Raw genomic sequence first — 25,761 nt, forward strand, 5'->3', positions numbered from 1 at the left:
TTGGTGGTGTTGCTGTTTTAGATAATTCCGTAACCATGTGGTTTTTTTGCATAGGAAATGGCTAAATTTGAAGAGCCAGACATTCTTTTTAATATGCTCAATTGCCTGAAGATTCTCTGTCTACACGGAGAGTGTTTATACATTGCTAGAAAAGATCATCCTCAATTTTTAGCCTACATTCAGGATCATATGTTGATTGCAAGGTAGGTCTTTCTTTTTTGTTGCTACATTAGGCTTTTTTTGCTTATATGTAAGTCTTTAGAATAACACGTACCAATTTATTTGGATTATTTTGCTTAGCCAGGACAGCCTAATTGTCTGTGGGAACTACTTTTATTACTTTTATTTAGTTTCATTATTAAGTGTGTCAATATGAATAATAGTAATTTCCTTTAAATACTATGGAAATAGAAAAGGCAAAATAAATATTATCTTATGCCTTTCAGTTGTTAGGTGGCTTAAGAATATAGTGTACCCTAGATGAAAATAATAAACTGACAAACAAAATGGATCCAGAGCCATAGAAGCATGAAATAGACTGATGAATTTCAGAGGGAAGACAGGGGTGGTGGGTGAGTGGGGAGAGGTTAATCAAAGAACTTATATGCATATATGCATAACCCATGGACACAGACAGTAACGTGGTGAGGGCCTGCGGGGGCGGGGGGGGTGTCAAGTATGGGGGGGAGGGAGTCAATGGGAAAACAAAAGGGGACATCTGTAATACTTCCAACAACAAAGATAAATTAAAGAAAAAGAATATAGTGTAACCTAGAAAAATGTTACCAGGTACTAAGTTAATATTTACCTAGTATAATTGAGTAAGGACTTAATTGCTTACTTGAAATAGAACTGCTAATAGACATCTAAAATCTCTCCACATATTACCTGATAATGCATTTTTTTTTTTTTAAAGACTGCCCAGGCATTCTGAGAAAAACAAGAACATATTGCCCTGGATGTACAGAGTGGTTTTCTTCTTAAGAACTTTAAAATAACTGTTACAATCTTCCTGGAAATAAGTTAGAAAAATATTATCCTCATCTTTATATATCAGGGAATGAAGTGATTAAAAAGGGAAAGGTTGGTTTAGATTAACTTGGTAACTAAACCAATTTGAGGCTCTACTTGTCATTATTCATTTTGTTCATTTATTCATTCAAAAATATTATTTGGGGGCTTGCTATATTCGTTTTGGGAATTTGCAGTTTAATTTGGAAGAGGGCGAATAGTATGTGTACAGAATGTGACCACATAGTTTATTCTTCAAATGGGTCTACTCTTGAGAGTGAAGAGGGAATGATCTTCATAGTAATCTCAAAACAACCAATATATAGTAGACTAAGATCTTCAATAAATGAAGACACAAGTCACTGATGTATATATAAGTCACTGTCAATCTCAGGGATGTGTGGGGTGACTGTTTTGTGTAGTTCATAGGTGGGAGAGGTCATTTTTGGATGATCAGAGAAGCCTCAGGAGTAGATACCATTTGGATAGGCATTGAGATAATGATAGAATTTTGAAATTATCAGTGTAACAGATGAGACAAGCAGCAAATCCAGGTAGAAGCAGTGAAGGAACAGGGTCAGGAGTTGGGCAGGAGAGTGGGGAGACTACGTGGCGGACTTCTGTTGTGAAAGCCAACTCCATCGGAGATGTAGTTGGGACAAATGGATTCTTGATGCCCTGGCATCTTTGCCTTAACTTAGGGGTGTCGAACTCAAATCAGAGAAGGGGCCAAAATCTAAAATCCAGCCTAAATCGTGGGCCGAATGGTTTACTGAACAGTCATAAACTGTCATTGTGATGGAAACGCAGCGGAGTGCAGTGATGACAGCGCGGTGCGGGCCACATTGCAAGGCCTGGCGGGACGGATTTGGCCCGCGGGCCTTGTGTTTGACACATGTGCCTTAGCTTATGGGCTGTGTAGCCCAGGTTTCCCCCTCAGAAACCCTGAGGGACAGTGAGGGGATCTGCAGAAAAGACATGCTTCCATTTTTCAAACAAGGCTGCTTTAGGGACCCGAGAAAGCAGTATGGGATTGGAAGAGTCCAGGGACTTTTGTCACTGGGACAGTTTTCTGTTAGTGCCATATACGATTTGCTTCTTTCTACTGAAATGCAAGTTCCCCGAGGGCAGAGATGATGCCTTCTCTGTAGGGCTTGTTGTTGCAGAGAGAAAGTAGCATCATCCTTAGCCTCACAACAGTAAGAGTAGTGTAAGGTTTTTGAATACCTACTATGTGTCAAACATTTAATACAGCCAGCATTAGAAGGAAGTGGAAGTTCAGACAAGTTACATTTACACTTGGCTACACAGTTTATTAATGACAGGGTTCAGATTAGATCCTTATTTTTCTGATATCCATAATTCAGTTGAAGCATATGGCACTTGAAAATTACTCCTTTTCATTCTAGTATATTTTCTGAGATACCAGCAACTTCAGTGACTTATATTCTCCATAAATTGGAGATACTGTGCCACTCCTCCCATCTTTTAGGGGTACGAGTTTTTTAAAGTCACAAATAGTTTCAATTCTGGATTAACTCTGGAGCTAAAAAGACAACAAAATAAAACAACAAAACAAACAAAAGACATACTTTAAATAAATGAATAAAAGATTTGAAACCACTTACCGTATTTTTCGGACCATAAGACACACCGGACCGTAAGACGCACCAGTTTTTAGAGAAGGGAAATGAAGAAAAAAAGATTCTGAAACAAATAGTGTCCTAAAATATTTTATGTGCATTAAAACCAACATCACAGTCATAAACACATATAATCAACCCTGTAAAGTAAACAGCAGCATTTAGAACCATTTTAGAGCCAGGCAAGCACACAGAGACCACACAGAGCCGGGCAAGTAAAAAAACTTTTTTTTAAAGTATATGTTTAGGCTATATTTGGACCATAAGACGCAGGGACTTTTCCCCCCCACTTCTGGGGGGAAAAAAGTGCGTCTTATGGTCCGAAAAATACGGTACATATTATTAGAGGCCCAGTGCATGACATTCTTGCACTGGTAGGGTCCCTAGCAGCTGCTGGCCGGGGCCTCCCTACCTTTTCCTGGCCGACCCCACCCCCTGGTTGAACTCCTGGTCGAGGGGGACAATTTGCAGACTATGCTTTTATTATATAGGATTAGTAAAAATAGACCTTCAGAATTATTCTGGTAGAAATTGATAGGAACTTAGCTAAACTTGCTAAGGTACATTTTTGACCAGTAATGGTCTGGTTGTAGACAGGGCTAGTACTCACAAGATGTTACTAGGGATTTCTCTCTCGCTCTCTCTCTCCTTTTTTTCTCTTTTTGTCTCCTCTCTCTTTTTCCCTTTCTTCCTGTCTCCCTTTTTCCCCATCACTTAGCCTCATTCCACCTGTATTGGCTGCTTCTCAGTGGGCTGTTCCCATGAGAAGGAGAGATATCTTTCTTGTCCCAGAGTCCATATCAGTACCTGGAAAAGAATTCTGACATTCCCATAATTACATCATATGTCCATTCCTTGACTAATCACTCGATTTTCGGCATTGAAGTACTTTGATCAGTATGGGTTTTATGTTCACTCTGACAATAGGAAAAGGGGAGGGTTCATGGGGCTTGAATGACACCTCTGCCAGCTGAAGAGGCTGTTCTTAATTGAAAAAGAGTTGCTCCTTGCTAGAATAATATGAGGAAAAGGCTGCTGGGCAAGCAAAACCAACACAACTCCCCAGATGTTCAGTATAAGAAAAAGAAATTTAAATCACTATCACTTCACCATCTTAACATAGTTAATATCAATTTTGTATAATTTTTAACAGCCATTATTCATTTATTACTTGGATTTAAAATATGCAATTAAATTATTTTTACATTAAAATGTAATATAAAGTGGTGTTTTTCTATGTTATTTCATGAAAGTAATTCCTTTAAAAAGACATGAACAGAACAGAGCATAGGAAAAGTTGATCAGAGGATCATAGGCTTGTGGATGAATATAATTTCACCGAAAGCATTTCGACCACCTACTGGTTAACTATGTTTCTTATCAATTCTTTCTAAAAAGGTTATCATAACTGTGACCGCTTTGCTTCTTGGTTTGCAGCCTGTGGAGAGTCATCAAATCCGACTTCTCCCAGTTGTCGTCACTGGCGGTTCCTCTCCTGCTCCATGCGCTATCCCTTCCTCATGGTGCTGACATCTTCTGGACAATCATAAACGGCAACTTCAACAGCAAAGACTGGAAGATGAGGTTTGAAGCAGGTACCTCTGTGTTAGCTTCACAATTCTCTCCAGATCCCATTACAAACCAGATGTCCAGTTAGGAGATCTCTTTCTGGCCTTCCATTTCCCACCCCTCTTTTTATAGGGCATTGTCCTGCTTGCCGATGTTCTTCGTTGTGTCTACTTAGCTGAGCTTTATCAACAGTAATATTTTGCAGGGTGGTCCTTAGGGAGGGTGACCCTGTCTAGTTTGCCTAGGGTAGTCTGAGTTTATGCTCTAGGTACTTAATAATTGTACAATGTTTACTTTCTTTTTAAAAAAATATATTTTGTTGATTTTTTTACAGAGAGGAAGAGAGAGGGATAGAGAGAAACATCAATGAGACAGAAACATGGATCCAGCTGCCTCTTGCACATCCCCTGGGGATGTGCCCGCAACCAAGGTACATGCCCTTGACCAGAATAGAATCTGGGACCTTTCAGTCCGCAGGCTGATGCTCTATCCACTGAGCAAAACCGGCACAATGTTTACTTTCAAGTGGGTCCTGGCTTAAATGGTCAATCATGTCATCAACCTTGGGTTACTTGCATCAGTGTAACTGGGAGTGTTTGTTAAAAACACTGATTACAGTGGAACCTAGGTCCCTGAACTTAATTAGCTCCAGAAGGTTGTTCGAACAGCAGTTTGTTTGAAAACCAAATCCTATTTTCCCCATTAGAAATCATCTAAATTGAATTAATCTGATCCAGACCCCCAAAGAACTCCCTGTTTTAACCTTTTTTTAATATACAGTACATGTCAAATATACTGTTTAATCTATAAATAAACACTTCTTTTCTGAGCATTTTTGGACCACCCCCTGCTAGTCTTAAATGAATCACTTTCAGTGCTCCGTTCAGGGGTGTCTTTCAGGCGGTCTCCTCTTTTTCACATGCCATTGTCTCCCAAATGCTGTTACTGGCTGTCTTTGTTTATCCCAATCAACATTTTTTCTGTCTCTTCAGTTGCCTGTGCTCATTGTTTTCTGAGCACTTTCACACCCTTAGCAACATCAGCACTCTTGATGGCCTCTTGATGTGTTGAAATTTGTGCTAATCCACTTCAATGGTAACAAAAGCAAAAATAAAAAAATTCACAGCTCTGATTATGTTGCTTTTCTATTCAAAACATTTTAATAGGTTTACAATGTCTAGAGAATAAAATTCAGACTCCTTAAACGGACATTCAAAACCTCCAATGGTCTGACTGCTCCTGTGTGTAGCCTCATTTCTCACCCATCTTTCTTCACCTGCCTTTGTACTTTCCTCATTGCTACCTACTGCCCCTCACCTATATCTTGGCCATTCTCTGTTCTCAATCTGAAACCCTCTTCCCTTCTAGATCCCATTCAAATGCCATCTCAGTTCGAAATGCCTTCAAATGCCCCCGTTGAGTTCCATTTCTCTGTTCCCTTGATGGAAAGTTTTTAAAAAAGTATATTTGATTTTTCACAGAGAGGAAAGGAGAAAGAGAATGCTAGAAACATCGATGAGACATCAACCAGCTGCCTCCTGCACACCCCCCACTGGGGATGTGCCCACAACCAATATACATGCCCTTGACGGGAATCGAACCCGGGACCCTTCAGTCTGCAGGCTGACACTCTATCCACTGAGCCAAACCAGTTTTGGTGGAAAGTTGTTTTTAATTCTCCAAGCTCCCATAGCATTTTATTTATACATCACGAACAGCATTGACAGATTTTTATATTACATTTTGTTTCTACAATAGTTGTACCTGTTTATCTCTTTTAGCCGACTTGACTTTGAAGTCAAGACCTGTGAAGGATTCACATGTTAGCCTGCTTGGGTTGCCATGACAAAATACCACAGACTGGGTGGCTTAAACAAGAGAGTTTATGTCTCACAGTTCTGGGGGCTGGGAGTCCAAAATCAAGGTGCCAGCCAATGCAGTTCCTTGGGGAGGGCTCTTCCTGGCTTGTAGATGACCACCTTCTTCCTGTGTCTAGTTTTCCTTTTGATTTTTATAAGGACACAAATCCCATCATGGGGGCCCCACCCTCATGACCTCATCTAAACCTGATGACCTCCCAAGGTTCCAACTCCAAATGCCATCACATTGGGGGTTAGGGCTTCATGTGTAAATTTGTGGGGTGGGGGAGTCACAACAACTCAGACCCTGACAGTTCATTTTTTCATTTACTTCCATCTCCCCAACAAGTACCGAGGATGATGTCTTTAAAATAAGTGAATTAGTGGATTTATTGAATAATTAAAGAGTATAAGGGCAAACTCCTGCTCTCAGAAGCTCCCAATTTAATTGATGGGACCAAATACAAACATGTAAAAGATTAAGAAACTGTAAAAGTATAAATATAATTCAAGATCACAAAAGAAGATATGCCATATAGCTAAATATGAACATAAAAACGCCATATCTAAATGAATAGTATTTGAAAAAAAAATTTTTTTATTCATTTCAGAGAGGAAGTGAGAGGGGAGAGAGATAGAAACATCAATGATGAGTGGGAATCATTGATCAGCTGCCTCCTGCACATCCCCTACTGGGGATCAAGCCCACAACCTAGGCATGTGCCCTTGACTGGTATAGAACCCAGGACCCTTCACTCCACAGATGCTCTATCTACTGAGCCAAACCAGCTAGGGCAATGAATAGTATTTTTGCGGGAGTTCAGGAGATGGAAAGACTACTCTAGGAAGTCAGAGTGGACTTCACAGAACATGTAGAATTTAAACAGCAGGTTCTTTTAAGCATGGCAGCAGAGAAGAATAGAAAGAATATTCTAGGCTGCTGGAATAGCTTAAGCAAAATACTGAACCATCTCTATTTCCATGGAACTATTAATATATTGCTTCACTATCTTCTATGGCTTTTATTTATTATTATTATTATTATTATTATTATTATTATTTTTATCAAGCTCTGTTTTAAGAGTGGCTGGAATCATTTAACATAGATTTGAAGAATAATTAGAAATCTATCAAGTAGGGTGCATCTATTTTAGGGAAGGTGTATGCTGTACAGCTCCGGGAAGGTTGGTTGTCACTTCACATCATGACATGCTAAGAGTGGAATAGAGTGTCCAGAGAATAGAGCCAGGATTGGCGGGTACCTCCCACCTTCCTGTGCTGTCTGTGGAACTTTTATGGGATGGACAAATAAATGAACACGGAGGCGTTTTGAAAGGTTTGAAATATAGCTGGAAGTTAAACAATGGGAAAGACCATTTAAAAAAAAAAAAAGAGAGAGAGAGAGAGAGAGAGAGAGAGAGAGAGAGAGAGAGAGAGAGAGAGAGAGAGGGAGAGAGAGAGAGAGACAACCCAGAACTAAAGGCTGCCTGACAAAAATACTGCACTGAGTAAAGGTGGTCTGTGCTGCACGGATCACTGAAAAGGAAGCAGTAGACGTTCCTTTTGGTGTTTAAAACCAGTGTATGGGGGCCCAGAGTACCCTTATCTCAGTGGGTTCAGACTACCTAAACAAATGTCATTTTTTTGTCCTCTGCCTTTTACCTTTCAGTGGAAAAGGTGGCTGTCATTTGTAGATTTCTGGATATTCACTCCGTGACCAAAAACCACCTGCTGAAGTACTCGCTGGCACATGCTTTCTGCTGCTTCCTGGCGGCCGTGGAGGACGTCAACCCAGCGGTGGCTACCAGGGCCGGGCTCCTGCTGGACACCATAAAGAGGCCGGCGCTGCAGGTGCTGTCCCTCAGTGTGTGTGACTGCTCTGCAGATGGCTCTCTGCTCTGTGCCACTAAACCCTGAGTTATGTGTCACATACACACAAGTACTGAGGAGGATGATGATAATATTCAATAATTGTGGAAATTTTTAAGTTGGGAAAAACATCCCAGAATCACATTGAATTAACAGACTTTTTATTTTTATTTGTTGATACTTTTTTTTTCAGTCTTTGTCTATGTGCTGAATCACTTCTGACAGATAGAATTATTGTGTAACTTTTTTGTGGCAGGTTATTAAATTAAGCGTATTTATACCATTCCACTGGTTTCTGGGCTAAAAGTCCTTTTAGTAGGGGCTAGCTTCTAAGAGAAATCAGGTAAATTATAAAGCCAGAAGGTAAATATGCTACCAAAATGAAATGCTACAAATTAAAGCCAAAGTAACAGGAAATATATGACCTGGAGAGAGTTGTATATTTATCTTATTTGGTGCCTGTGTTTTTAAAAATTTATTTATTTTTAAAATATATTTTTATTGATTTCAGAAGAAAGGGGAAGAGAGAGAGAGAGAGAGAGAGAGAGATGGAAACATCAATGAAAGAGAGAAGCAATCAACTGCCTCTTGCACACCCACTACTGGGGATCAAGCCCATAACCCAGGCATGTGCGCTGATTGGGAATCCAACTGTGACCTCCTGGTTCATAGGTTGATGCTCAACCATTGAACCACACTGCCAGGCTGGCACATGCATTTTATAGTTGAAGAAACCAAGTTTCAGAGAGATAATGTCACTTATGAAAAGACACAGAGTGAATTTTGGGAGAACCAAAACTAGAACCTTCAAAGTCCTGATCTTCTGTTTTTTCCCCATTGCCACCTGACGTATTATAATTTCATTATTATTAAAGTTAATAATGGCAAGAGCTAACATTTACTAGATAGCCACTGAGTTTTCAGGGCAGTGTATTTAAAGTATCCAATCCTGCATTATTTCAGTTAATCCCCACAATAACCTTTAGAATGTTCCCATTTTACAGATAGAGAAGCTGAGGGTCATAAAGGTTAAGTAATTTCAGAGTCACACGGCTAGTAAGTGGTAGAAAAGACTCAGGTCTGACTCATAATAAAGTCATATTCTTAACTCTCTGTGTGTGTGTACACTGCCCCCCAATCAGTGGGAGGGTACTTGTGAAAAAGACTAAGGAGAAAGGGCAGTGGGACAGGACCTAAAGTATTCTGTGGTTGTGCTGTCTGTGGGCGCACACCCTTCCTTGTGAAAACTTCCATTTGTGTTCGGGATAGTCCTTCTCTGTTGGTCTTAATAAGACGTTGGTGGTTGTATGTCTTACCGCTGCTCAGGGCCTGGAACACAGGAGGCACTTATTAGGTGAGAGTTGAATGAATTAATAGGATGAATTGCAGTTTTTTGAAAAAGGGAACTGTAGACTTATCTACTGGAGAAACAGATGCTCAATCCATTACATCTTTGATTTTTTAAAAACCCTATGTTTCACTCACATTCCAAGAAGATGACTTATTTTCTTTTAGAATCATTAAAAGAATTCTAAAATCTGAATTTCTTTTAGAAAATTTAATTCCAAGTTTTAGAATTTAACATTGAAAGGAAATTTAAAGTCAACCTTTTTGTGTATTCTAAAATATACCTTTGGAAATACACTTCTCTTATAGAAATGACAGACATTAAGAAAAGAAACATTGGTTTGAGGATATTGGGGTAAAAAAGTTCACATACATTTAGTTCAGATTTCTAAGTCAACATTTAAGGTCTGTTCTACAATTAGGAGAAGCTTCTCTTTTGTATTTTTTTCTATCAAAATTTGCAGTAAGGAAGATTTCAACTGGCTCATTCTACATTATAAATATAGATTGAGGAGTCTGCCTTGTTCCACGGACTTGCTTAGTGTATTTAATTTAAAGCAACTTCGATGTTTACACCTGACTTTGCTTTCCTCCTCCCTTTCCCCAGGGCCTGTGTCTTTGTCTTGACTTCCAGTTTGACACTGTGGTTAAAGATCGACCCACAATATTGAGCAAGCTTTTGCTCTTGCATTTTCTCAAGCAAGATATTCCTGCTCTGAGCTGGGAGTTCTTTGTCAACAGATTTGAGACACTTTCTTTGGAGGCCCAGCTGCATTTGGATTGTAACAAAGAATTTCCTTTTCCTACAAGTAAGCAAAAGGAAGAACTTGCTGCATAGAGTCGAGGTTCCTATGCTTGTGCTTGCTAGATAAGGGGAAGATACTATGAGTGTAGTTCGGCTTCCCATTATGGAGGCTGCTTTGACTTTGTGTACTCCATCTATCAAATGTTTGTTGACTACCTACTGTAGTAATCCTCAGATTACCTATTTTCTGGCATTCTGAAATCCCAAATGTTCTAGTTCCTTGGGGGACTTGTGAAAAACATTTGTGAATGTTGTGTTCCTTAAATGCTATTCAATCATCGTGATTGTAATGTTTGTGAGCAGGTTTGTAAGAGAAATTTGCACCTTGCAAAATTCACTCTCTCAGACTTCTGAATCAGGTACCTACAGTCTGACTAGATGGGGAAAAGGCTTTGGTTAGTCAACTAGTTATCCAGCGATAACAAAATCAGATAATTTAATCTTAATTATACGATAGTCATGATAGGCAATAGTCATGATTTTTAATGTAAGCTATCCTGAAGAGAGAAAGATGAATGAGTCATATTTCCATGAAAGATGGTTTGTAATACTGAAAAATACACACAGATGGATGGTTTTAAGCTAGTTGCATAACATAGGAGTTAAGGAAAATGATAACCTCTGATTCCTTTTGCAAAGCTATCACTGCTGTAAGGACCAACGTCACCAACCTCAGCGACACAGCACTGTGGAAGATCAAGAGGGCTCGCTTTGCGAGGAACCGCCAGAAGAGTGTGCGTTCCCTGAGGGACAGCGTGAAAGGGCCCGCAGAGTCCAAGAGGGCGCTCTCCCTCCCTGAGACCCTGACCTCCAAAATCCGTTGAGTATCTTCTTTCATCCTTCCTTTACAAACCTGTTGAATGTCTTTCGGAGGCCGGCTTGTCCTGCTGAATGTGCATAGAGAGGAGCGAATTTAGCCAACAGCTTGGCCATCAGGTTTGGCCTTCAGATTCCCTATAGGGTCCCCCCAGGAGTGTTAGTGCCCTGGGTGGCTTTTTTCAGTTTTTGGGCGAAGCAAGGCCTTCATCTAACAGTAGATTGTTCGGTAGATTGTTTTGGAATGTGGAAGGCAGCAAACCCATTGGTGCTTGGCATGAAAGAAGCATTTGCTCCTAAGTACTCAAATGTGAAGTTTGCACCAGCCTGGATAAGAGATTCCTGAAAAGACTTTGACATGGTCATTTAATGACTGCATGGTAGAGGCAGCCAAACAGGCTTCCAGACAAGCTAATAATAATGGTTGCTTTTGCAAAGACAAATTAGGCCGAGAAGTTGAGTTTTTGCCCAACTTAAACAAGCTTCATTGCCAACTTAAAAAAAGACCATATGTACTTGTTCTCTAAAGATCTTTCTTTATATTGCACTTTTAAAGAGAACAAAATTTTCCTTAAATTACGAACTCACTAGATGGACTCTAATGATTAGCAATAGCTCATAATTAATAATTAAAAATTCATAACTAAATCATCACATTAGTGAATGGATATGTTTAAATACATTGCTAACTTGTAACATTTATTAAATGATTTAATTTTTAACTGCTGTGAAGTTAATAAAAGAACACCATAAAATATATTTCTTCTTATCCTGTTAGAAGCTGAAGTTTGCTTTTTCATTGGCATTTATTAGAAGGCAGCTTTATTGTAACATGACCATTTTAAATCATGACTATGATTTTATTTTATTTATTGCAATTCCCTTTATTTCTCGACAAGCTAAGGTCATGTAGTGTTTTGAACTTTGGAAGAATCAATAAAAGCCCTGTAAGCAATCAATAATATAGGTGTTCAGAGAGCAAAGATAATAACAGGTGCCCATTTCAGAATATGCTGTCCTAATGTGAGGCCCCACGTGACACCTAATCAGATCCTAAAATCCAATCCCTCAATCAACTAGATTACAGTTTCTGTAAGAATGTCCCAGCTCCTTTAGAATAGAACTGATAAGTTTGGGGTATACAGTTTTACTTACTGTTATTTCTTGTTCATTGATTCACGTGACAATTCTGAAGATTAAGAATTAAAGTAACATTGCAGAATGTCCTTGAGATTCAAATGAAACCACAAAACTTTTGTGATGTAGACATCTACTATGCGATGCTAATTACAAATAGGAAAACTAAACTTGCCCCTACTACCCAATGCAGTTAGCACTAAGTATATTTTCTAGGCTCAAGTTGTTTTTAATGCTTATTTAAATAGAGTTGTTGTTGATTTTTAAGCTGTGAGGTTGACCAGGCAAGAGCAGTCTGCTCCAGCTCTCGGTGGGACACCCGAACAGATGCCAGGTGGGTACTTCTGACTGGAAGGGCTGTGTGCAACTGTCTCTCGCAGGTGGACAGGCAGAGAGTGTGGTGTCTCTAACTGGACCACAGTGACGTAGTTAGGTTTGGCAAGCTCCAAGGGGCTTACCCAGAAGCTCAAGCATTGGGCCCCTGACATAACAGTTTCTTTTGTATTAGCAGGTGGCTTTTGCTGCTGCTAACTTTGGGTCCAGAAAAAAGCATCTTGTTACCTGAGTACACACTGAGTTCCCCAGAGAGCCCATATGACTAGAGCCATACCTAGTACTTATATTTGTATGTGTATTTACCCATAGAAATGGTATGTTCATGTATATCTGCTATAGGAAAAAACATGCATTTCATTCGCATTTTAAAAGGTTGTACATTTGAGCCACCGTCATTCACTCATCCCCTTAGTCATTCCTGATTCATTGCAGCTCTACATGCTTTTCTGTCTCTCAGAGAAAGAGTTTCCGTTGTTTGGCGCATCATGGGATTATATCCAGCTTGGCACAGGGCAACTGTCATCTGATGTTCCTGAACTATCCTAAGGGTTGAAGGGACACTGGCAAGACTATTACAGACTGAATGTTATTCACACAAATAATCCCATAACTTGTTAGGAAAACTGAGAAGGTTCTGAGTACCTGCTTATTTGTCAGAAACAAGCTTGGTAACTGCCATCTATGTACCATGCTAACAAAGATTTTGTTTTCCTATTAATGTTTTTCTAAGAATAGTTTTAAGGCGAACTTTTCAGAATAGTCTCAGAAGGAAAATTTCAAGTAGAGAGACTTTGAAGACTGTGTGTTTGTCATGTGTTATAAAAATGACTCTAGAAAGAGAGGCGATGAGGGATGGGAGAGGAGCATAAGATTATGATTGCAGATGGTAGATGGCGGCCAGAGTGTATGTTCTCCTTTAAAATCGATGAGAAAAAAGGGATAGCAAATACTTGGCAGAATCTCTCTACCTTATTTTGTACAATACATCACTTGTGCCTCAACTGTGCTGAGATGGAAGGAAGATGAAATAAGAACTTCTTATTCTGAGTTCACTGCAAATGTGAAATCCACCCAGCTTCCCTTCAGTTAGGTCTTTTTGAGATGGGTCTTACACAGTTTCACAAACTATCTTGATTTGACCCCAACTTTTCTTTTTGTCATAAGGCTGAGTTGAAAAGCTAGTCTGTAGTTATTATCACCCATTATAACAATCCAACCTCTCACATCTCTTTGGGAAAATGTATATATACGTTTCTTAAAGTGAAGAAAAGTTTCAGTCATCCAATTGTCCCATCAAATGTGACAAGATGGAAAAGGGGCAAATAAAAGCATTGTTCATATTAAACATAAATATCATTTACATGATACCACCATAAAGCAAAACTTTAGATTTGAAAACTTATAAATTGCTTATAAGGCGATTTCAAACTAGTTTTTCAGTTTTGTATTATTATCACTTAACACTGGAAGCAAAGACATACCAGGACAGTCAGAAGACTACAGGATGGTTTAAGATAAAAATTAAATGGAAACTAAAGAACTTGCTATTGAATATATATTTGTTCGGTACAGATAATGCACTCCTCTGTGCAAGACCTTGTATTGATTGAGCCTGAAGTAAAGGCTGAATTTTTTGTCACTGGAATTTATAATTTATGGTTCTCTGATATGAGCATGCACAGCAAATTTGCAATGGAAATACACTTGTATATAATGTATACTCTGTAATGCTAGTGAAGAGCTGCATTCTCCCATGACATTTATGAGGCAAATCAAAGGCCTTGTGCAAACATAGAAAATTCATAGAATGCTATAAATGAAATATTAGAAGTAGGTTAATAGTTTCCTTTTACAGAAGAGGAAACTGAGGTTTCCAGAGAAGAGCAAGTGCCACAGGTTTGTTGGTAACAAACAGATCTGGGTCACAAGCCCAGATGTCTTGATCTCTCTTGCAAGGCATGTGTGGTAAATGCTAGTGGGAGCTCTACACCTTTAATCTCAATTGATGAAAAATACACGTTCTCCTGCTAATCTGAAATTGATTTAATCCTAATTAGATATAAAGTGTATTTTGACTAATGCTGTGAGAACCAGGAATTCTTCGTCTTTGATAATTCAGAACATCTGTTGAATATTAAGTGAACGTGATGTATAATACTGAACAATAATCCATGTAATCACATGGGGTTTCACTATGTCTTATCCCTCATCTCCTGGATTGACTAATTGAACAGTAGTAGGTAAATAATAATAATATTTCATATATGTTTCGTGCTTCTCTCTATGAAGAGTGTTTTTATACACATCATCTAATTTCGATTTTACAATTAAGGATATATGTAGAGTATTATTTTTTTTCACTTTACATATGGACAGAAATACAGGTCCTGAAGAATTAAGGAATTCTGCTTAGATGGTTTGCTGAAGATCACGTATAACTAACTAATTAGGGATAGAACTGATACTTGAGTCCAAGATACTTTACTTGCTTTCCTTCCACCACAATTCCTGAGGAATTGTTTTTAGGATATTCCTACCCCTTAGGATGGCATGGGCACACCAATCTAGTTATGGAGCTGAGTTGGGCATTCAGGTCTGCTACAGTGAGCATCCAGTAAGCCATGAGCATCAGACCAGAGGATCTTTCCTGTTAGAACCTACAGATTGGTCTAGAGCTATCCTAATGCAAGCCCGTTGAGAAATCCTGAGATCCCTTGGTCTGAATTTGTATCAGTAAGAGAAGGTACCCAATGCTAGGCACCCAATGCTTGGTAACATCGGTGAAATTTGTATTGACCCTTCCTGCCTCCCTCTTAGGTTCCAGCCTGGACTTCCAAATTGCTTTTCTTTTGGGCTTTTTTTTTTTTCCCCTAGAAAGATGATTTATAATTCAAATCTTCATTATCGTCAAAATACCTATTGATCATTTCTATCCAATAAATCAAAGAGTACGGTTTTTTTGTAGGAATGCCCTTGTTTGAATTGATGGTTTTGAGAAATGACAGTTTCCCAAGTGATAGGATGTGGGGAAGGAAGCGGCAAAGGCAGGGATGGGGAGCATATGAGGATGCAGAGCTAGTTACCAGCCTCAACTTTACAGCCTCTGTGGCCATGTGCACACACAACAGAACTGCTGTAAATGAAGCTGTAAGTTAAATTAATGAGCTAGGGAGACCAGTGAGGCAGTGTGGCTAGAACTACTGAAATAATACAACATCATCTATAGGGTGTAATCCTTGGCTTCTCTCGACCGAACGCAGAGTAAGCTCGTGGAAGGGGTCCTTTCTTCCTCTGCTTGTCACATTGGTTTGACAGCGGTGGCTGGGAGTTGACTTACACAGAGGAAGGTTCCCTAGCCACTTCCTTGCTGTTTGAAGACCTCATCAGTTTTTTCTCCTGTAGAGAAGACAAGATCTGAAATATTTATTTGAATTCAGTATATGTGGACATTTATGAATAATAAGCATCTAGTATAAGTCAGACACTGCCCCATATTCTATGGAGGTTAAAAAAATGGAGGAAGCATAGCACTTCAATGGATGAAGCATAGCACTCTAGTTCTTATAGGGGAAATAAGTCAAGTGAATGAATAAAAAGTTCTGCCTGGCATAATAGCTATTTGTCAGGAGAGTTAAGAAATGCTACAGGAAACTCTGTTCATTCTTCCCTTCCAACATCCCCTCTTCCCTCCTTTCTTGTCCTTGGACATTGACAGAGTTTAGGGACCACATCCAGTTACTGAGAGAAAGGTGGGCACAGGTAATAAGAATGGCCTCTGGGGATCAGCTCCAGAGGGTTACATTGGGGATGGAGTGGAGGACCACTCTATAAGGTGAAAAGAGAACGTGAGCAAAGACAAAGAAGGGGAAATGTTAGTGACGTTCTGAGATCTGTGAGGAGCTCATGTTGTAAGGATGCTTAACATTTGGGGTAGATGGAGGAATAGGAGATAAATCTGGAAAAGCTGCTTTTCCAAACTTATCTCCTATTCCTCCATCTACCCCAAATGTTAAGCATCCTGGCTGACTCAAAATTGTTTGAATAAATAAAAGTGTACTACAGAGTTTCCATTGGTTGTACCACTCTGTGGACAGATTGCGAGGGCCTAGTCTATGTTCAGGTTACGGTAGGATCTCTCTCTCTGCCTTGTGATTATAAAGATGCCTACCATTTTCTTTACAGAAATGATCAAATCTCTTAACACATTAAATCTCTATAGTTAAAACAGATAAAGGAGCCCTAGCTGGTTTGGCTCAGTGGATAGAGCATCGGCCTGCGGATTCAAGGGTCCCAGGTTCGATTTCCATTAAGGGCACATCCCCAGTATGAGGCATGCAGGAGGCAGCTGCTCCATATTTCTCTCTCATCGATGTTTCTAACTCTCTGTCCCTCTCCCTTCCTCTTTATAAAAAAAGCAACAAAAAATATATACTATATATGTATATATATATATATATATATATATATATATATATATATATATTTTTTTTTTTTTTTTTAAAAACACCAGATACAGGAATTTTATGGAACAGAATTTCAAAGTGTTTTTAATGGTCACACCTTAGAGACAATATTGTAGACATTTAATTTTAAAATGGAAATTTTGTAACCTTTTAGATAATTAAATGTCTTAAACAATAAAGAAAATGTCAACTTTTCTAAGCTCATTTTTCTTATGGATTTGATTGAGGTAACTTTTCTTAATGAAGAGTGTACCAATCACAAGCCTACGGTATTGTAAGGAAAGAGCACAGTCTTGCAAAGCCCACAGCCAGAGGGGTAATTATTGGAATGAAGAGAGGGTTTCCCCCCCACTTCATGCAATAGGTCCCATTAGCTAGTCCATTTTTCAGTAAATATAGTGGTTTGTTAAGGAGCATTCATTTCTAGCTATTCAGAAAAAGCAAAGTAGAAGCAGCCAACTTAAAGTACAGAAGATCAACGAAGATGAATTTAATATGAGGATAGGGCATTTGTGAAATGATGCTTGTTCATTAGAAAAATGAGATCTGACAGGAAAAGTTAAGGATACGTACTTTATCTGTAACAGTGTCAGCAATGTAAATAAAACGAATGCCCTTTCGCAGTGAGAAGAATTTTGACATATTTAAAGGTGAAGTCTGATGGTTTATTTTCTAGACCTGAACTGGGATAGAATGAAATGAGGAGCCCATGTCCTTGTTGGGCTTTGTTTGGACTCTCCTTTCTTTTGTATTGAGGTCTCTAGATTCTCAGGGTTATAAAACAAAAGTGCACCTCCTTCTCCAGCCCTCCTGAGTTCCACTTTCAACTTTGGGACTTTGGAGACCAGCCACTCTGGACGTGGAGGTGGCTGAGCAGGACTGAGTGATTTGTGGTGTCTGAAATCTTGCCCCTGGAGCTAACAGGAATCGGGGAATGAAGCTATATTGTAACAGCCACCACTCGCTGCTATAATAACATTGAATCCTGCAGGGAACCTAGATTTTCACACTTGTCAGAGTCTTGGCCCAAGCTCGCCCAGAGCAATAACCTTCTTCTTGTTGGAAAGCAATACTCTGGGGTGTGTGTGGAGGAACAAAAACAAGATGAAATGTTTTTCAATGTTGAAAAAATAGTTTTCTAAACTTTTTCTATTTCACTTTATGGGGATTTACATGGGTATTGCTTTTGGTTTGATCTTCTATTCAAACATTTAGTTACAATATACAGTGATGCTTTACATTTTTGGGCTCTTGGTGAAAAGGGATGATTTTTTTTAATGATGGCTCATGCATGGTTAGTAAATAATGATAATATTAACAATTGAAAACTTATTATTCACTCTTCACGTGAAACACCATCATAAAGCAATTCTTTGGTTTTATTTGAATAATTTTTGGAAAAATTCTCTACAGTACATTGCACATGTTTTTCCCCTTCATGGACAGACTATGAGTTAGAACATGTCAATGTCCGAGGGTCATATTGAAGTTTGTCTGATGCTTTCCCCTATGTTAGAGGCTCTTTGACTTACACGATTTCTCTGCCTCTTCATATATTGTAACCTATCCCTGCTCAGTGTGTCACTTTTGAACAGACCAGCATTCTTCTGATCACCTGGGAGAAAACTAGACAACCAAGTTGTTACCTTATATGTAGTGCTAACCTAGTTATATCTGCACTTGACATGACTTTCCTGGCCCTGCTAAGGAGAAAAGGGTTTGGGCTTGAGGCAGCTGATTCCCACAGCCCCCAGGAATGTCCCACCAATCTTACTTCTCTTGGCTGTGTCCTGGAAGACTGAGACTTTGCCAAATTGGTTAAGTTAATGGGTATAAATCACCTAATTTTTTGTTTGTTTGTTTGTTATTTCCTTCATATCATCGTAAAATAAACATGGTCAAGCTTTGGTTTATAATGATTTGTAACCAAAGCCTGTCATCATTCAGCAGAACTGTTCCTTGCAGGGTGCGAGGTGAGACAGCTGGTGTGCCTACCTAACCCACCAGGTGAACATGGTTTCCAGTTTAAAATTCTGATGCAACTTGTGAAAGGAAGGACAAGAACAGCCCCCCAAATAGAAACATAGGAAAGCAAATCTCACTCTTCCTTCCCCCAAAGTCCTAAACGAAACCAGATCAGAAGAGGCAGAAAAACAAAGGAGACAGGGTCTAATTTCTGACTTTGAAATATAACAGACAAGGTCAATGTCAGGGAGCTGCTCATTATAATTCTCTGTAGGGTTAAAAACAAGTCAAAGGCAAAGGTGTTTGTTTTTGTCTCTTCTTTCCATGCTAACTTTCAGCTCATCTTCATGTGGCTTTTCTTTTTCCTTTCCTTCCCTCTATCCTCCCTTTTAAAAAAAAGTTCATGCTTCTTTCTTTTTGTCTGTGGCCCTCCCTGTATGTTTCTCATTACATTCAGCAGGGCTTATTATTTGCTATTTATAATTTTTACGATATTATTGAGAGATTACACATTGCTAATATCTCAGGATTTGAAAAACTTTTCCCCCCACCAGCTGATTTATGAACATAACTGAATCAAGATAATAATTTAAACAAAATAACCCAGTGGATGTCTTTGTGCTCAGTGGGTTTTAGAATATTATTATTATTATTATTATTATTATTATTACTGGTGATTCTTACATGCTAATTTTACAAAGCTGAAAGGGAAACTTCTCTTTATCACCGAGGATAAAACGTTGCCCCTAAGTGCAATTCATTTAGGTGTTTGTCTTACTGTTTGAGGAGAAGCTAGCTTTGTAATGCCCATTTTTATTTCAAATTTCTTTATTGTCCCCCAATTACTTGGTTGTAGATGGACATACAAATTTCTACCCTTGGACTAATGCTTTGCTTAGTAGGCCATCCTGTGCCTTTAAGTTTTTCCACAAAAGAAAAATGCTTAATGGCAGAAGAATGGTGCTTTATACATTCGGGGAGGTTTTAGTGTAAAGCTACGTGTGGAGGAGCCACCCACCGAAGCCCCTTCTTGTACCGACAGGACAACAGTCCCCTGAGAATGACAACACCATCAAGGACCTGCTCCCAGAAGATGCTGGGATCGACCACCAGACAGTCCACCAGCTGATTACCGTGCTCATGAAGTTCATGGCCAAGGACGAGAGCAGCGCAGAGTCAGACATCAGCAGCGCAAAGGCCTTCAACACCGTCAAGCGGCACCTGTACGTCTTGCTCGGCTATGACCAGCAGGAAGGCTGCTTTATGATTGCACCTCAAAAAATGCGCCTGTCGACATGCTTTAATGCGTTTATTGCAGGAATTGCCCAAGTAAGTGTAGCAACAGCTTTCAGAAGTCATGACCTTGGACTTGCAGTAAAAACAAGTAATTTAATCCATGTAGCCAACATGAGTTGAATGTAAAAGCTTGTACAAGTTACTTTCTTAGGGTCTGTGAGGGGAATAGACAGATGAGTAAGATTCAGCCACCTGATGCCATAAGGGGAGTTTGGGATTTTTTGGGGGGGGTGACATAAAATACGTGTAACATAAATTTACCATTTCAATCAGTTGTAAGTGTATAGTTCTGTGTCATTAAGTGCACTCACTTAGTTATGTACCCACCACCACTATCCATCTCTAGAGCTGTTCCATCATTCTAACCTGAAACTCTACCCAGTGAACAATAAGGCAGTGTGGGATTTTTTTTTTGTGTGGGTGATTTTTTTTCTTTTCCTTTGAAAATGATCGAATTTATTGGGGTGACATTAATTAACAAAATTACATAGGCTTCAGGTGTACAATCCTATAACACATCATCTGTATAATTGTACTGTGTGATCACCACCCCATGTCAAGTCTCCTTCCATCACCATTCTCCCTCCTTTACCTTCTTATACCTCCCCCAATTCCCTTTCCCTCTTGTAATCACCATACTTCTTTTTCTTTTTAAAAAATCCTTTTACTTTTTGGCTTTAAGTGGAGGGTTCAACTTACTTCCTGTCACATCACCGTCATTGCTATTCCATGTTTGCTACTTCCAACTGCTGTACCGTATGCCACAGTGTATATCTGCCATGCTTTAACTACCCATTCCCCCGGTGATGGACATTCCTATTGCTCCCAACTCCTTCCTACCCCAAACAGCTCAGCGATGGACATCCTTGTACATGCACCTTACCCACTGATGTGGGAATTCCTTTGAGATATTCTCCAAAAGCAGAATGAAGGGATTGTGGGTATCTTGTGTGCCTCATTTGACCAGTGCTCCAAATATGACTCTCCAGAATGGCTGCACAGTCTGCAAAGGGCTCAGGACCTGGGGACTAATGGACATGAATTTCAGCTCTGCCGTTTTCATTAACTCTGTGACCTCAGGCATCTTCTGCTTGTTTGCTCACGGGTAACAGACTTCTTTTGGAAAGATTAGAGACAGCATATTGCAGAGCACCTTGCTCAGTGCCTGTCTCATGCTAGGAGCACAGGGATGGTAGCTGTGATTAATGAGCTCAAATAGACTGTAAAGTGATGAACGCAGAGAAGCAAAGTGGGAGCAGGATGTACATAGTTTTCTCTTGCTGGTGCTGATAATTTGATGGACCACCACTAACACTCGGCTGTCTGGGTTGAAGAGTGAGTGCACCATTTCAGACACCAAGCTGTCCCTCTCTTTCCTCCCTACCTCCTTCCTTCACTCCCCTGCTTTTCCCTTTCTAAATCCATGTTATGCATATTCATTTTGGAAATAGAATCAATAAGGTAAAATACAAATCTCAAAAAAGCCCATGACAAATAACTAATAGTTTTAAAATTTACTTTATTTTTAAATTCACACACACATATGCATGTGTGTATCATATACATTCATACATATGTATACATATATATATATATATATATGCACATTTTTTAAAATACGTATATTTTATTGATTTTTTACATAGAGGAAGAGAGAGGGATAGAGAGTTAGAAACATCAATGAGAGAGAATCATCGATCAGCTGCCTCTTGCACACCCCCTACTGGGGATGTGCCCGCAATTAAGGTACATGCCCTTGACTGGAATCGAACCCGGGACCTTTCAGTCCGCAGGCCGACGCTCTATCCACTGAGCCAAACCAGTTTCAGCAATATATATGCACATTTTTAATAATGATAAAATCATGTTATACATATTGATATATGTATGTGTTTCCTTTTAAAAATATGTTTTTATTGACTTTAGAGAGAGAAGAAGAAAAGGGAGGGAGAGAGAGAGAAAAACATTAATGTGAGAGAGAAACATCAATCGGCTGCCTCTTGCATGCCCCCCTTACTGGGAATCCTGCCCACATTAATCGTGCCCTCACCCGGAATTGAACCGGTGACCTCCCAGTGCATAACAAGATGCTCAACCAACTGAGCCACACTGGCCAGGGCTGTAGGTGTAACCTTTCTAAATGTAAAATATATTACAGAATTCATATAATGTAAATAAATTTGTATCATACCTTATTAATGGTTACATAGTAGTTTGCTGTCATAAAAACAATCTTTTATCAACTAGTCCCATAATGTTGGATATGTAGGTTTGTTTCCAGCTTGGGGTGGCTATAATGCTGACTATTATTCATGCACACATCTTAGAACACTTGTCTGATTATTTCCTGAGGATATATTTAATTGTTGTGTTAGAGGCTATGTGCTTTTTTTACTTCTGAATACATGTTGTTAACTTACTCTCTTGAAAGGTTGTATTGAGTAATATACTGTTTCCAGAAAGGTAATATGCTGTGTCTGAGAATGTCCATTTCTCCACAAGATTTCCCATACCAGGTGTTTTGATTGATTCTAAGTTTTATTCCGCTTAACAGCTTAATAGGACATTTTAATAGATAAAATTTATTTTAATAGATAAATCAAATAGATTATTAGATAATTAAGTAGATTAAAACTATTTTTAACATACAAGGTTTTAAAAAAATTTCCTGTGAGGTTGGACTTTCCTCTTTGATGCGTATTGGCCATTACTATTAATATTTTGTGAAATGCCTGTTAAGTATTTTGCCTGTGTTTCGATAGATCAAATGTTTCCTTTTAAGCTTGTAAGTGTTCTTTATAGTTTTCCTTCAGTTATTAATTTCTTTCCTATTTCAGGTTATGGACTATAACATTAATTTGGGAAAACACCTTCTCCCCTTGGTGGTTCAGGTGCTCAAATACTGCTCTTGTCCTCAACTCCGGCATTATTTCCAACAGCCACCACGTTGTTCCCTCTGGTCCCTAAAACCTCACATCCGGCAGATGTGGTTGAAGGCCTTGCTTGTCATCCTGTACAAGGTGAATTGCTGTCATTGTTTTTTGGTGCAATGATTCTCTTAGTGAGGCGAACACTTAAGAGACCAGTGTTGAAAATGTTGTAGGACCATCATTTCACCTTAAGAGGAAGAATTGTCATGTGCAGTTAGTGCTGAGAAGCAAAGAGCTATCAGAATGAAACTAGAAATGGAGGCCATGTCAGTGTCTTCTCTTGAAAATGTTTAAAATAAAAAAAATGAATTGTAGGGCTTGGATCAATCACCTCTATTTCTGATTAGAATCTCCTATTTTATCTATAGATTAATTGTTATGTCAGAAAACAAGGAAAACATTTAAAATTGTACTCATAGACCAAATGTTTATGGCAAATAATTCTGTTGAAAGGATTTGTAACTGCGAGCTGGCATGCATCACCATCTGTGGTTTGGTGCAAGCGTCAGGGATTAAGGGCTTGCATGATAAGGATTTATGTTTTTGCCTATCTGTATTTTTCTTTTCACCCCAAAGAAATGCCAGGGAAAATATCTATCAAGATCATGTGGAAACTTACCCTTCACAATAACCATTTACCTATTTCTCCCTTTGTTTTGTTGTGCAGTATCCATACCGGGAATGTGACATCAGCAAGGTCCTGCTGCACCTGATTCACATAACAGTCAATACGCTCAATGCGCAGTATCATAGCTGCAAGCCCCATGCCACGGCAGGACCGCTGTACAGTGACAACAGCACCATCAGCAGATACAGCGAGAAAGAAAAAGGTACTTCACGCCTCTCAGTTCTATCCTAAACTTAGTCTGAGCATGTAACACATTCTGGACAGTGTTTCTCTTAGGTTAGGAGACAGAAGGGGCCTCAGGTGTCCTTCTGGAGTCAAACTATCACTGACTGCTTCATTAATTTTCCAACTTTCCCATGAACATTGCGGCCTTAATTTTTAAGATGGAAGAGAAATAATGAATGTACTTCTGAAATCAATTTAATAGGATATAGCGTTTGGTAGAGAGTGTCTACTGTTTGGTTACAAGACCTTTATGGGCCTTTTTCTACGTGACGGAAACACCTCGCCTTGGGCTGTGAGGTGGTGCTTGGTCGGCATGTAGTGGAGCCATGTAACCTTGTCGGTCTCTCGTTTGCTCCTGGACTCTGTGCTCACAGATGTGAATGGAGTCTACATTTGCGGACATGCTTTTTGAGGCTATCTTATTCAATAAGAATTGACTTAAGGCAACTGGAATGAAGGACTTGCGCTGCATAGGTTTACATTATCTCCGATATTGACTTCTTATATTGATAGCTTTTCCACAAAGGAGTGAAAGGATAGCTTGAAGAGCCAAGGTGTTTATCTTTCGTGTGCGTCACGGGGTGACTGGACTCGTAGAAGGTGACATCACCGAATCCAATCCTGGGAGACAGCCAAGCGTCCCATGACCCTTTGGTGTGTTAGAGAGCGGTGTTAATGGAGTCTGACTTGGTTGACTGCTCTGAACATATCTCAGTAGGATGGGTTGGAGCCAGCGTTCCATGATTGGTTTATGGCTGCGAGGGCTGAGTCTAGGTTGGCTCTAGATGGATCTCGGAGTACTAAGTTACTTAGTTCTGGCATCAATCAGACCCTTTCTGAAGAATATCTTATCTACCAGGTTAGCTCCTTGTTTCTGGGAAATTGGGTAGATCTAGGTACATGCGGGCTCAGTGTTTGAGCCAATCCCAGGTGACCCTTTCTAGATGGGCGATGCTATCCTGAAGCCTTTCTTCTCTATTATTCAGTATAACTGAGAATTATTTTGCAGCTATACAATGGCAATTGTGTAACTTTATCCTCAAACACTTGCATTTTTAAAGGAGTGTGTTTTTATAAGGGAAATTAAAAAAAAGCAAATAGGTCACTGGGTTGCATCTCCTCAAGACACAGGAGTTTGATAGGTTTTCTCATCCTTGTGGAAGTTCACTGATAGTTTTGTATCCATTTTAATGGTTAACGTTTATTTATTTATTTTAGACAAAAAGGATCACTGTTCTTGGTTTATCTAACATCTATTGCTTCAAATTTCACTTACTTATAGACTCTTGTGTCTGAGGACAGGATCAAAACTTTAACTCTGTATTTGTATACTCTAGAAAGCCTACATAACCTTCATCACACCTGAGCCTCATTTTGTCACATAGGTAGATGTCGACATAGGCCAAATGCTGTGATTTCAGTGGTATTCCACGCCAAGAGTAGGTTGATTTCATTTATCCTGGTATCAAGTGCACTTTTGTAGCCATTTCTTTTGCTGCTTTGAACATGGCTTTGGCCTTTCCAGAGCACGAAAGAACTTAGGAAATTAAGTGAACTTGATGGGCTGCAGCATAGCAACCTTTCCTGATAAATTCATTTTTGTATCTGTCTTTGATTTAAAATGGGCCAAATGGGGACAGAGGAGGACATAGAAACACGCTCGATAGGCACTCTAGGGGCCACTTTGTTTAGGGGGCCTCAGGCCTATGAGCCAGAGATTCTTTCTGGGACTCCCAGTAGTTACCCATGGCACACTCCTCAGAGAAGAGTCTGAACTAGGGGGAATGTTATTTTCTGTTTTCTTTTTTCCTTGGTTTACTCCTTCAGCCCATAATCATTTGTGGAGCTTTTAAGACGGCCAG

At 39.4% G+C, this 25,761-nt stretch overlaps 1 protein-coding gene across 3 annotated transcripts in view; it reads left to right on the forward strand.

The window, feature by feature from the left end:
* Window positions 1–25,761, forward strand: part of UNC79 (unc-79 homolog, NALCN channel complex subunit) — a 210,180-nt gene that overhangs the window by 113,309 nt on the left and 71,110 nt on the right. For 2 of the 3 annotated variants that reach the window (XM_045571940.1, XM_045571942.1), the window contains exons 22-30: window positions 55–203; window positions 4,092–4,249; window positions 7,752–7,933; window positions 9,906–10,107; window positions 10,743–10,922; window positions 12,325–12,390; window positions 19,863–20,149; window positions 22,954–23,136; window positions 23,714–23,876. In XM_045571940.1, coding sequence (XP_045427896.1) covers window positions 55–203; window positions 4,092–4,249; window positions 7,752–7,933; window positions 9,906–10,107; window positions 10,743–10,922; window positions 12,325–12,390; window positions 19,863–20,149; window positions 22,954–23,136; window positions 23,714–23,876 — 1,570 coding nt within the window. The remainder of the gene's footprint in view (window positions 1–54; window positions 204–4,091; window positions 4,250–7,751; window positions 7,934–9,905; window positions 10,108–10,742; window positions 10,923–12,324; window positions 12,391–19,862; window positions 20,150–22,953; window positions 23,137–23,713; window positions 23,877–25,761) is intronic. The other variant, XM_045571941.1, reaches the window with a different exon arrangement.

This window comes from Pipistrellus kuhlii, unplaced genomic scaffold (assembly GCF_014108245.1).
Source record: "Pipistrellus kuhlii isolate mPipKuh1 unplaced genomic scaffold, mPipKuh1.p scaffold_m20_p_41, whole genome shotgun sequence".
NCBI classification, from domain to species: Eukaryota; Metazoa; Chordata; class Mammalia; order Chiroptera; family Vespertilionidae; genus Pipistrellus; species Pipistrellus kuhlii.